We start from the raw sequence: 17,867 nt of genomic DNA, 5'->3' as shown, positions 1-17,867 counted from the left end.
GTCAATATTTTCATGAGTTTTGAAATGTTTCTCGTTATAAACATAAAAAAAATATCATGTCTACGTTTAAAGAACATGCATTAATCAACAAAAAAAATGCATTTAAACCGTTAACAAATATGCCACCCGGCAAATATCATTGTCGGAAATGTTTGGGGTTTCTGCACGTGCTGCCCGAGTTTTCAAGCACTTTGCAACAGTGAACATTACATTCAGCATTGATGTTATGTATGATATTACAATATTTCAATATTAATAAATATCAGATGAAACTTGGAAGACACAGATCAAATATTGATCTTTTAAAATTAAATCTTAAATTTAGAACAAACAATTGGGTCTTAATTCTAAAAGACTAGGTTATATAATATTTATTTTGATAATAAAAAACTGACGATTACTGCCTCCAGTGTACCAAATTGTGGCGGTTATAGTCAGGCCCATTTACGGCATCGAAGAAGCCCGGACGTACATACATCGCGGGTCAACTTAGCAGACGCTGCAGAACTTCGCATATATCACAAACATTCCAATGTTTGCTTCGAGATTTGGATATTGATACGAGAAAGATGATGCACTAACTTTATTAAGTGACCTAAGAACATCAGAAATTATGACGTGAAGATTATTAAAATATTCAAAAATAAATATTATCTGTTTGGAAACTTTGTCTGAATAAAAATAAGGCCAGAAATGTTCTCAAAACTTATATATTTGTTCAATGAAAACTACAGCAATTTGACTTCACCATTTAATGAAATATTCAAAACTTTTGTAAAAACTGACGAAAACTACTCTAAGAAAAATTACATTGTCGGACAGACAATTAAGTGCTTTATCAAACTGTGTCTATTCATTATATATATAAAAAAAATCTAACATACTTTTTTTTAATACTTGCATGGTAATTATGCAACTGGACCAATTAACTCAGTGCTTGTTGTTTTTATGTGAAATAAGGGGAATTTATCTGAAATATCATGAATAAATAATCATTTATTTGGCATATTAATCATTTGCAAGAATGTACCAAGATAATGATTTGTGGACCGATATATTTATTAATACCAAATTAGTATGCCTTATTTTTCCTATATAGGTCAGGAGGTCAAACGGCGACTATTTTTAGAAAATCGATCTTAACCTGACAAGTTAGGAACAGCATGCTGAGCTTGAAATAAACACGTTTCTACGTGCGTGCACCTGCCGTTGTGCGATTGTAAACGAGATACTTATATGAAAATAACAATAAAACAAAGTTATACTTGATTCTTGAATGCAGCAACTACCAATAAATCCATAAAATTACATCAATGATGAATTATTTTCAAGAAATAAGCAAAATTATACCAAAATGTGTCATATTTTTTGCCCTCTACTATTTTCGTCTGCTTCGGGGTAAACGACCGAGGACACGCGGAAGAGAGGGAAATTTTTGACGTTACCCGGTAGATGATTTAGTACTGAAACCTAATTCTTTTGGTCTAATGAAATTATTTAATCTGTGCACGTTTTGATGTATACTAGGTAACCTTCCGTATAATATATAAAGACCATCAAGACTTCACAAATGAACCCCGAAGTTGACCGATCGTTCATTAGACTTGTTTTGGGGATGTGCGATAGAATACAAATAAAATTGGATACATTTCGACCAGATAATGTCTAAAACGGATAAAATTATCATACCTATGTTTTAGAATTCTTTCTCGCCATTCTGTTCAGCAGAGCGGTCCAACTCCGATGTAATTGGAAGAATTATTACAGCAAAATACACAAAGCTCCGAAGGCTAGACGGATCTGTCCTACATTCATTTGACGCATGCGCACCTGGGAAATGATGAAGATCCCAAATCGAGTCCTTGCCGATTTTGTTATGATTTTGGCATCATCAGACCAATGTGGCCACCAAAATCTATTTGATACGAAAATATAACACACTTGCTTTCAATTAATTGGAAAGGCGACACATAAAATATTAAATACAGCTACAATATAACCCTATTTGCACTTTATTTAGAAGGTGAAGGCCATTTGCCTCTCAGCTGGGATAAGTCACATGACACCATAATGGCCGCAGGTGTTTTTTGACAAGAGCGAGTGGCAGTGAGTACGTTCAACCTGTGAAAACCAAACACTCTGCAGGATGGACGTACACGACAGTTTTCGTAACCGAACACAAAACCGACAAGTGTGCGTCCAAAGACGAAATCTGGTTCAAATATGCAGGTAACTTGTCTTAAGATAACGAATCAACATTTGCATGATCAAATTTATCACAACACAAAGTTACCCGTACTTGTATTTTAGACTAAGCGTACACATGTACGTGTATTAGCTGTCGATGAAATAGAAGAAAACGTAAAACGTTTGCATAATGTTTTGATAATATAGAATTGGCATTCGACCAATTGTTCTCTATTGATAAACGGAACAATGTACTGTTCATTATATAAGAAATAAACCGCTCGACTTTTGACCTGTATTTATCTTTGTAATCCATGGTTGTTCATATGCTTTAACCGACTTTACCAGTAGGTCTGGATTTAACTAAGATATAGTTTTGTTTGTAACACTCAAGGCTATATATTCAGCTCAGAATTTCCAGGTAGACTGGCCACTTGACTTCTGGTTAGGTCAATACCCAATATTTCCACAATTTAGTTATAAATATGTTTATTTTTTGTGTTGTAAACACAAAGTAAGAGTAATGGTGTGCAACATGTTTTTGATTTCACCCAACAAACATGTCATGGATTACAATGACAATTGTGATGAAAAAATACAGGATTCATATTAGTGTGACTACCAATTGTATTAGGTTATGTACATGTCCTCAATTGCCATTGTCAGACCAATTTTAGAAAATAAAATTGTATATTGTCTAAATTATGATATTATTACAGTTACTGTACAAATATTAACGGATATAAATGGTCATTCAGTAAACATTTTTAACTATCCTTTATACAGAAAAACTACATATAATACAAATCACCCAATATCAAAGCACAATAACAGCTGTATAGCAGATAAGAATAGCAAACGGACGGATTAAACCACAAATATGGGACTGAATGGGTATTTTTGGGTAAATAAATATCTCATTTATCCATATATGTAAGGAAGGTGTTATATATATGTCACACCCAATTTTTACGGTGTCCATGAATTCCATGTTTTCATATATATATATATATAGTAGTGCACTCTGGCGCTACACCAGACATGGTGTCAGGGCCAGAGGAAACTCTGGCTATCAGTAATAGAGCAACTGCTTCCACCAAGCACTCATGTTGATCCTCACTTAACGCTCAATTCTACCTAGCACTCACAACACAGACATAATCAAGAACAAAGCTTTACCAATAACCAAGAGGATCCAATACCTGAAATTGGGCCTGAGCATGCTGGTATGAAGTTTGTTCAAATAAATGATCTTGACCAACATTCAAGGCCATTAGAGGTCAAATGTACTAAAATCTTCAACTTCTTCTCAATAACCAAAAGATTTACTTTCATGGTCACAAGTGTCGATTGTTTTGGTGTTTTTTGGATATGTGTCAGGAAAATAATGGAACGAAGGTCTACAGAATTTGTCAAAGTGAATGCTTAGCCTAATCTCATATTGAAATAAAGAGGTTTTTAGATTAGCATCCACATGAATAACATAGATCAACATGCATAAGTAACAGGCACATGAGTGATACAGGCCCATGAAGCATCTTGTTACCTTTTCCTGTGAATGATTTAAGATGCTACAAATTCAGTTACATTGGACCAGGATGTTTCAACTTTGGGGAAGAACTTTCCAAAGGAACAGTGACACTGGAATTGTATTCCCTGTCCTGATTGTGGTGTGTGTCTTCCAAAAAATACAGCTCTGTGACTGACTTGGCTGTCATGGATCGATTTTCATATATGCATTTTAAATGTATATCATGAACTATTGCACAGCTAAAATGACTATAGAACAGTCACGTGCAAATTATTGAACACCTATATGACACTTTGGAATTTGGTCATATCCGAATTATTGAATACCTATGACGTTTCAGAATTTAGTCCTACCCTTTTTAGCATCTAAGTCACTCAATTGTCAACACTGCCAGACGACAGTCATGGTGACGTCAAGGCCTACAGAAAAGTCGAGATTTCAGTGATTCTAAGTGTGTTTTAGTGATTATGTAATAAAGCAAATTTGGGTGTCTGTGACAGCTGTAGTAGTCCAGAATATTTAACCTTCAGTACTGGTAATCGTCCGCTTCGGCCTAGTGCAATAGAACAGCGGTCCATCACCAATACCTCTTGTAAAATATTCTGGACTATTGCACAGACACCCATGATATATTTGAATAATAGAGTTATAAGATCTGAACTTAGTGGATTTTGATTGAAGTTATGATGTTTAGTTAGAATTCTTTGGATGTGTTTGATCTTAAAGAATTAAAGTTTCTGTAAACTCACGACTAATACATTAATCCTCAGGTTTACAGTGAAAAGTCTGATTGACAAAGCATCGCTCACCACTGTTGATGATGAGTGTGGAGAGGTCATCAATTTCTGTGCAGTTCTGGAGCAGCTGCTTTCACACAGATTGAAAGGTATAAATATTTTATTTTCAATGTTCTCCATCCTTTCATACTTCTTGGCAGCAATAAAGCCATTTTCCTGTTGGTCTATCTATATTTGGGATAAAAAAGTCTCCCAAAAATAGAGGGTTGTGAACTATGTATGTCAGAGGTTACAAGACTTAGTAAATGTTCAAATAGTTACAAAAATATAATATTCAAAGGTTAACTTACATGATTGTTGTTTACCTGAGCTATTTTATATTTATTGATGTATTCAGGATACAAAACATAATGTACTTGGCAACTCACATGATATTCCTAAGGCGAAGACAAAACATATAATTTCATTTTGGCCTAGAATGTGTAGTCATAAGGTACTCTTTGTGATGTCGTAAATAAGTGATGTTACATGATTAGTGGAAAACATACCCCTGGGGAAGTTTAGTCCACACCTAACTTGTAGGGACTTTGATGAAGTTACATGGTCAACAGATCTTAATCTTGGGTCAATGTATTGTGGAAATTTATTAAACTTGATAAATAATTTGACTGAATGTTAATACATAAGAAATTATGGAACTTTGTAATTATTTTGTAAATTTCAAACATGTATACTCGTGTAAGAAAGATCCTTTATTTATATAAATAATCATATGACAATAATGTTTAAAAAAGTAAACTATATGCATGCTATATTTGATTTTATAAAACTGATGTTGTTCATGTTTTTCTTTAAACAGCCCAAAAGACCTGGTTTACTCTAGATGAGGATCAGTCACATTTCTGGAGTTACATAAAGGTTGCATGCAAAAAGGTGCCCAATAATTGTATCAATAGTATTGCTAACCTGGAGAATGTCAAATCTCCTTTGGCGAAGGTAAGGAAATGATAGTTTTATGAGCAGCCTCTTAATTCAAAGTCATTTACATAAGGAAACATTTGAGTGTTCCATCCCAGTTGTGTGCAGTTAAAGTACTGGCAGGATATTTCTCCTGTATCACAAGTCATGTAGGTATACTTGGGATCAAGTTGTGTCTGTTCTGATTGAGAAAACAAAAATGCTTACATGCAGACATCTTAGCTTTTGACCGTTGAAATTTGTTATTGTTACATTTCAGAAAGATATTCTTAGATATTTCTTAGACTTTATTTATGTTATCAAATGATTATGAGGAAGAGGGGGAGGGAATGGTAGAGTAGAGAAAAAAATCAGTCTTTTCTAAGATCTCTTAGTCTACAAAATATTTTCATTCGCATATGAGACATCTGAAAGATAAGAAGCATTTGAATATTTGTTTTAGACAAACATCAAATTTACATTAAAAATCAAATCTACAGCTGGTCATATTAACTAAAACACTTAGATGTACAGCTGGTATATTTGTATTTAGACACGCCTTGAACATACTGGCATGATTAGCCCAATGTCTAAGTCACTGTTGCTGAAAATAGAATTTTGCTATCACTCTGGTAGTCAGATTTTGGTGAGCCTTCAGAAGTATGTTTGTATTTTGTAAAGCACCCTTCAGGCTTTAGTGACTTATTTTAGCTCTATCAGATATACACAATGCCAGCTTTGCGCTTTACATTTTAGCACACCTGCTGGAAGAGCAAGTGAGCTTATGCCATGGGGCGCCGTCTGTCATCCGTCCAGCATCAACTTTTCCATTTAAACAACTTCTTCTCAATTACCAAGAGGCCCAGGGACTTGATATTAAGTCTGTAGCATGCTCTGGTGAAGGACTACCAATTATGTTCAAATGAATGACCTTGAACTACATTCGAGGCCACAGGGGTCAAATAGGCTAAAATCTAAAACTGCCTTCTTCTCCTCAATAACCAAGAGGCCCAGGGACTTGATATTGGGTTTGTAGCATGCAGGGGTAAAGGGCTACCAAGATTGTTCAAATGATTGACCTTGACCTACATTAAGGTCACAAAGGTCAAATATGCTAAAATCTTTAAACAACTTCTTCTCACTAACCATGAGGCCCAGGGAGTTAATATTGGGACAGTAGCGTGCTGGGATAAAGGGCTACCACTCTTGTACAAATGAATGACATTGGCTTACATTCAAGTTAACAAGCATCAAATAGGTTGAAAAATATTTAAACAACTTCTTCTCAATAACCAAGAGGTGCAAGGACTTGATATTGGGTCTGTAGCATGCTGGGGTGAAGGGCTACCAAGTTTGTTCAAATTAATAACCTTGACATACTTTCAAAGTCAACAGGGGTTGAATAGGCAGAAATGTTTAAACGACCTCTTCTCAATAACCAAGAGGACCAAGGACTTGGTATCGGGTCTGTAGCATGCTTGGATAAAGGGTTACCAAGTTTGTTCAAGTGAATGACCTTAACCTGCATTGAAGGTCACAGGGGTCACAAAGGCTGAAATCTTCAAACTAATTCTTCTCAATAACCAAGAGGCCCAAGGCTACCAAGTTTGTTCAAATGAATGACCTTGACCATAATTTAAGTTAGAAAAACTGGAATTGGCCAAAATATTTAAAAGACACATTTTCAAATAACTTTGAGACCCTGTATATATATATGATCTCTAATACACTTGTCCTTAATTATGTTTATGTATAAAAAGGAACACTGGATAGCAGGTGAGTGATTCGGGCCCATTGGGCCCTTGTTTCTTGAGCAATATGACTCTCACCAGAAATTTTACCAAACTTAAGTAGGTGGCTAGTCATTGTGAGTTTTACTCACTTTCACAAACTAACCAGCATTAAAATCTTAAGAAAATTACATTCTGCAGTCCTGCAAGTGAAATGATAACACATTTTTCTATCAATTTTGACCTGAAGGGACGAGCATGGATTCGGTGCGTTCTGATGGAGAAGCGGTTGTCGGAATACCTTAATGTGGCTCTACAACAAACAAATATTACAAAGTAATCACCTCTTTACTGATTTTTTGGTTTCCTGTATTTATATTATAGATTTATACCACTTTGGATACTGAATTCTTTTTCAGTTTTGTATTTGAATTCTAATACATATAACGGTACAGGTAGCCTGTGTAAGAAAACCCTAAGTTTAAACATGTAAATATATAAATAAAATTAATATATAATGTTGATACAATTGCAAATAGTTTGTGATGTTTGGCTGTGCTGGATGTTTGATATTTGATATAGGATGTATTGAAATATCACTGAAATGATGTTTCCCATCCACAGATCTGGCTCGTCAGCACGGAAATGTAACCCTGGTAAATACTAGCTGCAATATACGGCTGGGCTAGAGAGATCTCTTTAGCTTGACCAGTTGAGCATAAGACTAGTAAGCCAGAGATTCCAGGTTCAATCCCTAGGGGAGGCTGTGATTTAAATCAATTGTGTTCTACTATGGAAACATGTTATATATGTGTTTAGTACACAATGCCTCACTGATAGAGTTTACTACAGGACTCTCATGACTTCCATATTTGTTTAATATTTCTCTTGATGAACCTATATACAATGTACTGTCATAGAATTATGGAATTTATTGGATTTTATTTGTCATTGTTACAGAAAGTTTTACCAGGATGGAGCTGTGATGTTAACTGATGATGCTAATATGTTGAACGGAGTTCTGTTAGGACTCAATGCCATCGACTTCAGGTGATGCGTTGACCTTAATCTTATACCCATTGAACTAAAATTATTTTAATTGGGGTAATGTCTTTTTTTTGTTAGATTACATAATTTTATATTGATGAAGTTTTACAAATAATATTGATAATCATGGCTAAATGTACTTTTTGGTTATCTGATACAAAGTCTCAAATGACCTATTCTAAATGGCTCTTGTCCATTGTTGTGTGTCCGTAAACAATTTTCATTTTTGACTTCTTCTCCAAACCCCCTGAACAATTTCAATGAAAGTTTGCAGAAACCTTCTACGGTCATACTTAAGACCCAAATAAGGTAGAATGAAATACTCTTCATAGGTTCACTTAGTTCAATTAGTAGATTAAGATGACAGTTTGATGGTATAGACATGTTAGCCCTGACTGACCCCCTTAGGCTGATGGGCAGGACCGAAAAGTGTCAAATTGGCTTGAATTTCAAAATCTTCAGTTATTGCCTTTTGTGTTCGGTGTACACAAGACTATACAGACCTGGTCAAGAGTTTGTTCATGGAGGCCGCAGGCCCGTATAGTCTTGTGTACTACAACAAACACAAAAGGCAATAACTGTTTTGTAATATGGCCAACTAAAATAAAGAATAACAAAAGCTTTTCAGAGTCGACATGCAGACTGACTATTGGCACGTAAATATTGCCGGAATAGTTTGTTGCACCTGCAGTATTTTTCTGGGTGTTCAACAAGACTTTTTCTTCAAAATATCTTGTAATTCCTCTTCGTTTATTGTAGCAAAAGGTTGTTGGGGTATCTCGTCTGCCATATTATAAACAAAGTGATGCTGAACAATTATTTGTTTCAAGCATTCTGATTGGCTGTTGTCCAAAGTAACACGTTGCATGATTGGAGGCAAATATTGTTGACCCATTGGTACTGAAAATAGCACGAACAGGTCCACAATGCCTGCCTTGGAAATGTCCAAGCTGAGTTTATTTTTGCACGAACAAGTCTACTCACTGATAGGTCCTTGGGAGGAACACAGGAAATTGGTCAATGAAAATTTATCAAACACTCCAGCCCTATTACAAACTGTGTTTTTGCACAGTGTTTATTGGTTTGTTTCCATGCAGAACAAAATGCAAAAACGTCATGTTCAGTATTTGCCTTGTCATACTATTGAGGGAGATGTTCATTAAAAACATATAATCGGTAATCCTGAAGATGTTGAGACAAAATTACACTGTCAAATGTTCGTTAAGAAAGCATCTGTTTACAATGCATAATTAAGATCTATGTATGTTAATTAGTTAACAACAAAATATCAACTTCCTTGTTGCATGATCTTTGTTGAAAAGATGGCGTACCAAATTGGAACAGTTACAAATTCCAATGGATGATATTCAACAGTTTTCAATATAAAGTTCAGGAACACATACAATCTGCACATTAAAAATACAACTCCTTTTTGTTTCCAGTTTCTGCCTGAAGGGTAATAATGTGGCTTTGTCCAGCCCATTGGAAATTGACTTTACTCCATACCTGAGGTTCCAACAGAGGTAATACTTGAGTAAGATTTTATAAAGACAGAGAGAACCTTCATCACCTGAACCAAGTTTATTTATGGTTCACATCAATTTGCCATTCATCTGACATCATACAATCCATTTTTCCTTTGAATACTTACTGCTTCTACTCAAGAAGAGCTGAAGTTATTTGTCCCCTACCAGTGAAACCGATGGAACTGTAGGTTTCCTCCCCATCCGTCTGTCTATCAGTCCATCCAATCAGTTTTCCACACTTTTCTCAGCCATGCTTCAAGGTATGTTGGTGAAAGTTGGTATTTAACATCAGTATGAGTACCTACAGATCAAGTTCAAGTTTCAGGGTTTTGGGGTCAAGGTCACTGTTATAATGAGGGACAATAGGGGACACGTATTGCTTTAACTTTACCCAGCGTGCTTGTTTTGACTTGATCCTTTAGCATAAGCAGACTTAGACCAACAAAATAAGATAAATGAAGGTTGTGTTTTTCAAACCCTATTACAAACATACACCCCACCAGAAATACCAGAATAAGGCTGTTTTTTAGCCAGCAATCAGTGTATAGTTTTCTGTTCATTCATCCTATGTCCATATGGTCTCTCTTAATGTGAATCTGATGAATCTTTCTAAAATTTCATGTTCCCATTGGTCCATTTATAGCTAGACTGATCATATTAGTCATCTTCGAATTTGAAAGTTTGTTATCAATATTTCCTTAAAAATAACTGAATTAAATAGCTTTAACACTTAGTGGTAAGTCAGTTTCTAAAACTCGGTTATTTTAAATATTTAGAGTAAGATGATTGTAGTTATCCTTGGGATGACAGTTCTAGTTTTAGATTTAGTTCAACAAAACGTTTAGAATGGATTTTCCTGATTGTGCCAGTATTCAGACATGCTTTATGTATTTAGTCAGGAGAGTCTCCATAGTGACGCAGAGGAGCTACAGGAGTTGAGTACCATATCTAGTATGACAAGCAGCATCATGAGCGAAGAGATCACAATTCTTGGGGACGACACCTGGAAAAACAAGTACAAAGCTTTAGAGGCCAAATATAAGACAGCAAATGAACAAAAGGTTAGGATTTACTGCCTACAACGACTTTTTAGGTCACCTGAGACAAAGCAAAGTCTCAAGTAACCTATTCTAATCACCTTTTATCCATTGCCCATCTGCATACAATTTACATTTATGACTTCTTCTCAGAAACCCCTGATCAATATTGATAAAATTTCTTAGAAACCGTCCATGGCCAAAGGTCAACCAAAATTGTGAATTATATGGAACCCATCCCCAGGGGACTGAGGGGCAGGGTCAAAAGGGGTCAAATTAACTGAAATTTCTTCTATTAAAGATCCAAGTAAAGTATTATCAAACACTCTTCATAGATGGAAAGGTTTTAAGATGCTTAAGTGTGAATTTCATGACCCTGGGGTTTCATGTTTGCCCCTGGTTAGGGGGTATACGTTACTATGGTTTATATAGTTGTGCTAATCATTTGGTAGCTCACCAGGCTCGAAGGGCTGGTAAACCTAAGCCATGGCGCAGCTTATGTCATCCATCCCTCCTGTGTCCATCAGCATTTCCTTTAAATCACTATTAGTCCTGAATACCTGAATGGACATCATTGGCAAAGGAGATAAAACACTGTATAAACAGAGGATGAGGCTCCCCTGGGGCCGGAGGGGTGGGGCCAAAGAAAGGAAATTGAGGTTCATTATTTAAATCCCTTTTTGTCCTGATGGGGTAGACATTGGAAAGGGCAATCTGGAAACAGGCCATAACAGATTTATGAACCTTCTGATGGTTTTGTGTGAACCCCATTGATTTTCTCGGTTGGTCCTTTTACAGACAGCTTTGTGGTTTAAGGAGGTCTTTGTGACTTTTAATGTTTGCTTTTGAGACTTTTTCAAGCGGTTAGTTGAGAGGATAACTATGTCTGGTGTAGTATTTTACTACACCATTGGCATGTTTCTCAAAGTCCTTAGTTCTAGAGCAGATTCTTTTGATCCTGTTAAATTAACTGTAAAGACCAGATTGCTTGCAATGCCTCAGGTGGTGAGATGTGTAGTGGAGGTACCCATGTTTATCTGTGGGCCATGTCCAGAAATGTGATTGATTCTGTGAGTATTCCATGGTAATCTTTATACTCTGGTGGAAAGCATAGAACAGAGTGAGTTTTCTTTCGATTCCTGTCCAGATGATTTAGATATCATCAACGAATCTGTAGTATGTATGGGGCTGGAATGGCGTGGATGCTATAGCATTTTGTGCTCAAGTTCGCTCATGAAGATGTTAGTAAAGGAGGGAGCTAGTTTTCTTCCCATGCTGGTACCCCCTATTTGTGGGTAATGTTCCATGTCAGATGTAAAGATGTTACAATATAGTACATGTTTTAACAGCAGTATTATGCTTTGGTTGGAGAGTTTTTATTTAGTGTAATATTTGTAGTATTTCATTTATGGTTTTGCATACATGGAAAATATTTTTGATTGATTTATGTAGTACACATATTGATAGATATATTAAAGTACATTATTATGAAGACATATGTAGCTAAGTTTAGTGTATACAAGTCTAATAATGTTCAAATAAAACTAACATCAAATATTTTGATTTCTCTTACAAATTAATCATATCATAGTCATTATGTTAGTATGATGTAATTTGAAAACCTTAACAGTTATCACCTGTTAATGAGAAATCCTCTAATCATTATTTATGTAAACAAATAAAAACAACAGGGCTACCTGGAGGAGCTAGGGCGGATGAGGGAACAGCAGCTGTACCAGCTGCAGCACCAACGCCAGACCCTCATTAACACTGTCCACCAGTTTGATGTGGAGGGGAAAAAGGAGCGGCACCAACTGGAGCTTGTTATACTGGAGCTTCAGAAACAACTGTAAGTAATTACACAAACGATTGTAAGTAATTACACAAACAATTGTAAATAATTACTGGTACACAAACAACTGTAAGTTATTACACAATCAACTGTAAGTAATTACACAAACAATTGTAAGTAATTACACAATCAATTGTAAGTAATTACTGGTACACAAACGATTGTAAGTTATTACACAAACAATTGTAAGTAATTGCATAATCAACTGTAAGTAATTACACAAACGATAGTAAGTAATTACACACTTTTCTTGGAAGTTATTTGGCAGAATTATGACTGACCCCATTGTTAATGAAAAATGTCATTTTTTGCAAAAAGCTGCTTTTTCCACTCAATAACTGGTGGAAATATTATCCAGCTAGTTCTTTTTAAACTTTATTCAAGGACTCGGCCAAGTTCAATAGCTTTGATAGCGTCAGATATAATTGTCAACAGCATGAAAATTACAAAGTTCCAACCTATACTCAGAAGAGCTCACATACAATATGATTACCCTCTAAAGAAAGGGGGAAAGCGGTGATATAAATTCCACGAATTAGCTTGTTTATTCCTGCTTTTTTGTAGCTCTGGTATGAAGAGACAATGTGAAGTCCAGCAACACAAATATACAAGTCTGATGAGGAAGCTACAGACTGGACATGTAGATATGGATGATGTTAACTTCGTCAATGCCCCACCTTCTCCAGGACAGTCAGCCTCAGATAGTCACAGGTAAATCCTGGAACATTCTGTCTGTATATCTCAGATGTATCTAATGTACTTACCTACAGGGACAGCCTGCCTCAGTCACAGGTAAATCCTGGAACATTCTGTCTGTACATCTCGGATGTATACCTACAGGGACAGCCTGCCTCAGTCACAGGTAAATCCTGGAACAATCTGTCTGTATATCTCAGATGTATACCTACAGGGACAGCCTGCCTCAGTCACAGGTAAATCCTGGAACAATCTGTCTGTATATCTCAGATGTATACCTACAGGGACAGCCTGCCTCTGTCACAGGTAAATCCTGGAACACAATCTGTCTGTACATCACAGATGTATACCTACAGGGACAGCCTGCCTAAGTCACAGGTAAATCCTGGAACATTCTGTCTGTATATCTCAGATGTATCTAATGTACTTACCTACAGGGACAGCCTGCCTCTGTCACAGGTAAATCCTGGAACAATCTGTCTGTACATCTCAGATGTATCTAATGTACTTACCTACAGGGACAGCCTGCCTCAGTCACAGGTAAATCCTGGAACAATCTGTCTGTACATCTCAGATGTATACCTACAGGGACAGCCTGCCTCAGTCACAGGTAAATCCTGGAACATTCTGTCTGTACATCTCGGATGTATCTAATGTACTTACCTACAGGGACAGCCTACCTCAGTCACAGGTAAATCCTGGAACATTCTGTCTGTACATCTCAGATGTATACCTACTGGGACAGCCTGCCTCAGTCACAGGTAAATCCTGGAGCCATCAGCCTCCTAATCTGTATTCACATAAAAAATGTACCCAGTACGTCATGCACTTAGTAGTACTAGTAATGTGTTTTGTCCATGGAAATCAAAGTTGTTAAAATGAAGTAAATGATATTCCTGTGACTTTTCTTCCATACTCTTTGGAAAACCTCTCTTCTGAATTTACCAGGTAAACAATCCAAGAGCCTTTTGTTTCAGCTTTGCCTTACAAGTTATTACAACTATGATTTATAAGGTATTGGTTATGATTTCAATTTTGAAAGATTCTTATGGTATACAATAGTTGACATCTAATAAGCACACCTGCTCCTATAAGCACACCCCATTTTTTTTTTTTTTTTTTTATGGGAATAAATGGATGTGTTCGCTAATTGAAACATAAAAAGTTCCATTCCTCACTGACCTGCTAGTACTTTTATATATACTGTTATATAAATCTTTGTTTTTTAACCTAAGACTCTGGAATGTTTTTTTCTCTGTATATGATTTTATCAGAGCACCCCTTGCATGTTTTTGTAAGTGCACAGTGTACTCGATAGTCAAATGCAGTAATAATAGGTATAAAACGCAGTGTACCATATTTTTAGCTATTAAATGTATTTGTTTATATAATATAGGTCTAGCTACAGCAGTAGTGATGCCGGCTCCACCCTCCCAGCCTCAGCTGCACGGCTGGCCATACCTGGGCCACAAGCCACACAAGGTCAGTCACTAGGTGTGGACACCAGTACACAAAAAGAGGACACTCAGAGCATGATCGCCATGGCTGGCTCCTTTACATCCCAGACCAGTGTACAAACCAGCGACACCACTCACAGTCACCCAACCATGGTAGACGGGCGACTTCACCTGCTTGTTACATCGCCGGAGCGAAGACGAGGAAGCTCTGAATTCAACACTCCAGAAAGGAGAGTAAACTCTGGAGCAGATAGAATTGGAAATAGCTCAGAAACAAGTACTCCTATAAAAAGAGGCAATAAATCAGGCACAGAAAAGGGAGAAACGCCTAATAAAGCTGGCTCAGAAAACTTAAAAATACAGAATGTTGATAACAATATTCAAAAGGATGTGTACTTAACAACAAAGGAAGAAGAGTTTGTTATGGTACCTGAACAAGCTCAGGATGCTTCTGCTTTCTTATCTTTATCAGATGCAGGAGCTGACCAATCTGAAGAAAGATTACAATCTGATGAAAGAACTGACCAATCCTGTGAAAGTTTACAAAGTGTAGACCTGTTAACAAATGATAGTAAAGAAATCCCTGCTGTGAGTCAAGAGACACATGATATAGCCAATGAAAATATACTACCTGAAGACCAAAAAGAAATTCAAATAGAAGGAAAAGACGAAGACAAAGATGGATCAAACTCAGGAAGTGATGACATCATGGTTTTATCAGATGTTAGTTTGACAGACTCTGATGGTTGCACAGATCAGAAAACATAATAACACCATGTATTAGTACAAAACATTGTACAAAATGACATTATTCCACAAAAAGTGTCTCATTTCAGACACCTGCAAGGTATATCTATAAATAAGACAAATAGGTAGTCATCTAGACCTATCTATAACATATATGGTAAACCAATCTTACATTTATTTGAGGACCAATCCTGTGACAATATATCATTTATGATATAGTTAAAATTTTTATCTTGGTACATCCATAAACTTGGAGATCTATTACAGGTATTATGAAAAATGTTCTTGAAGACTAAAAAATTACTAAATAGATATGATAGTAGTTACAATTTGTGTGACATTTACCGCTAAACAATGATAAGATATTCATATTATAGAAATGAATACATTGTTATATCAGCATGGATAATATGTATTCCTGATTTTGCTTTGTGGTAAAAGCTGGTAATCTGTGTTCATATTAAGCTGATCCTCCAGAATAAATCCATTGTAAATGAACTTTCCTGGAATAAAAACTTAAATTACTTTGATTTCCGACCTGCATTAATGTTGGGAACTTTCATTACTTCAAAGTCAACTAATTCTTCATACAATGTCTTCTGAACCAATTATATTAGATCTCTTATACAGAAACTTATAAAATACAGAAACTTAAAAACTTTTATAAGGTGAAAACATATCTTACAAATGAATGAATAAATTACTGTATTAAGATATATGTATTTAAGATCCATATTTTATGATATCTCACTTTATGTAAGATAAACAGGACTATTCTCATTTAATTAATGTATAATTGGCTTACCATAGACACGTCTGTAAATTACATCATCACAAATGATGTAATAAAGCTTTTAAAGTGAGACCATTCTAACATCCATCCAATGTATGTGTATTAGGTATTGTACCCAGTACTCTATTGAATATATGAGGAAGTTTGTGGTTTATTGATCAATGTATTGTGTGATTGCAGTATTACAGAACATTTCACAAAGTGTTTGAGATGTTCATCCGGAAGTTGACCAATATATTTAAATATTCCAGACTACGAGTCCTAGTTACAGTCACTACCCTCCATGCAATTTATATTAAATCTTAAAATGCATCTTTCATCTTCATTTGATAGTTTGCAATTTTCCCCATTTTGTTAATTGGTTTAAGTGGGGTTTTAGTGGACAATGGATACATATGAACAAAATTAATCAAAAATATAATTTAAAAAAAAAAAATATGAGTATTTCCACCATAGTGGTCGGCCATCTCCTTTCTGATGTGGTTAGTCCCGAGGTTGTTTAAAAGATCAAAGATACATATGTAAAAACTGTAAATATTTTATACACATTATTGTCAGGAGTATCTTTTAAAAAAAAAATGATCAAGTTTTATTTCAAGCATGAAAAATACTGAGATTTCTCTAAATCACTTTGAAAGTATGGACTTGAGAAGTTGTCAGGTATTGTACAAAGGAACAAGTGAAGAGAAAAACAAGTAAAGATTGCATTATATAGCTGTTACATCCTTCCAGGATGCATTTACTGTTTTTAAGTCATTCCATGCTCAACAGTTACTTTCTGGGACAGGTGTCAAAATTCTTTCTGGAAATGGTACCGAAAAACTTTTCATTCTTTTGCACATTTTGAATTGTTGGAGCATAACTGAATTTGAATAACTGTTGAGATTTTTTGTTCAAACTTTGAAGTCGGAGACACTGCAGAGAATGGCCAGAAGAATGCTGTTTGGTAATTTGCTTTATATCTTGTTCACAAGGTTCAGTGACAATAACACTACAAAGGGTCATAGCACCGTAAGTTACAGTTGAATTGGCCTGATTGTCAAATTTGTCTCAGATCTTATTGGTATAAGGCTGCATGAAAATCTGTTCATATTCACCAGTACTCAAGTTATTATGTTCACTAGAGAAGTTAATGGACAAAAGGCCAGTGCAATAGGTCACCACAAGTCTTTGGCTCTGGTAACCTCAACACATACATCATTCCTGTTATTGTTTCAAAATGTATGAGAAGTAGAAATTGATTTAGTCAACAATTGATTTGCCAGGGGATGTATTAAATGTCTTTATTTAAACCATTGTAAGGGCTATTCCATTAAAATATCTACAAGGTGGACTCAAGGTTTGTCAAACAGGGACCACCAGCTAGAATAGCCCAAATTACTTAAAACTGATGATTGAATGAAATTAATATTTCCAAGGCTAGTCAGAAAGTTTTCAGCATCCACCGAATTGATGTGTTAGTTTAAATGATGATTTTGCTAAGCTGTGATAAATGCTATGTTATATTGTATTATGTGTCTGTATGGTACTCAGTTTTACCCACCAATAAAGTATTCAGATAAAAGTGTCA

General features: G+C 35.6%; 2 protein-coding genes across 2 annotated transcripts in view; one reads left to right on the top strand and one right to left on the bottom strand.

Annotated features, from left to right (window-relative positions):
* LOC117316234 (speckle-type POZ protein-like) overlaps positions 1–1,836 on the bottom strand; it is an 18,901-nt gene extending 17,065 nt beyond the window's left edge. Inside the window, exon 1 of the mRNA XM_033870774.1 lies at positions 1,690–1,836. The gene's annotated coding sequence lies outside the window, so the exon portion shown is untranslated. The remainder of the gene's footprint in view (positions 1–1,689) is intronic.
* Positions 1,819–17,867, top strand: LOC117316212 (RUN domain-containing protein 3B-like). The gene is made up of 10 exons (XM_033870743.1): positions 1,819–2,229; positions 4,489–4,604; positions 5,315–5,451; positions 7,393–7,478; positions 8,103–8,192; positions 9,632–9,712; positions 10,611–10,776; positions 12,444–12,601; positions 13,169–13,315; positions 14,697–17,867. The coding sequence occupies exons 1-10, from the start codon at positions 2,147–2,149 to the stop codon at positions 15,523–15,525; spliced, it is 1,893 nt and encodes a 630-aa protein (XP_033726634.1). The 5' UTR covers positions 1,819–2,146; the 3' UTR covers positions 15,526–17,867.

The sequence above is a fragment of the Pecten maximus genome, chromosome 2 (genome assembly GCF_902652985.1).
Source record: "Pecten maximus chromosome 2, xPecMax1.1, whole genome shotgun sequence".
NCBI lineage: Eukaryota > Metazoa > Mollusca > Bivalvia > Pectinida > Pectinidae > Pecten > Pecten maximus.
This window is presented reverse-complemented; position numbering and strand designations above follow the sequence as displayed.

Excerpts from the sequence above, each read along its gene's own strand:
- LOC117316212 (XM_033870743.1), top strand. The coding sequence starts at position 2,147 with ATGGACGTACACGACAGTTTTCGTAACCGAACACAAAACCGACAAGTG. Across the intron at positions 5,452-7,392 it reads TCAAATCTCCTTTGGCGAAG|GGACGAGCATGGATTCGGTG; the intron begins GTAAGGAAATGA and ends TTTGACCTGAAG. Across the intron at positions 7,479-8,102 it reads CAACAAACAAATATTACAAA|AAAGTTTTACCAGGATGGAG; the intron begins GTAATCACCTCT and ends TCATTGTTACAG.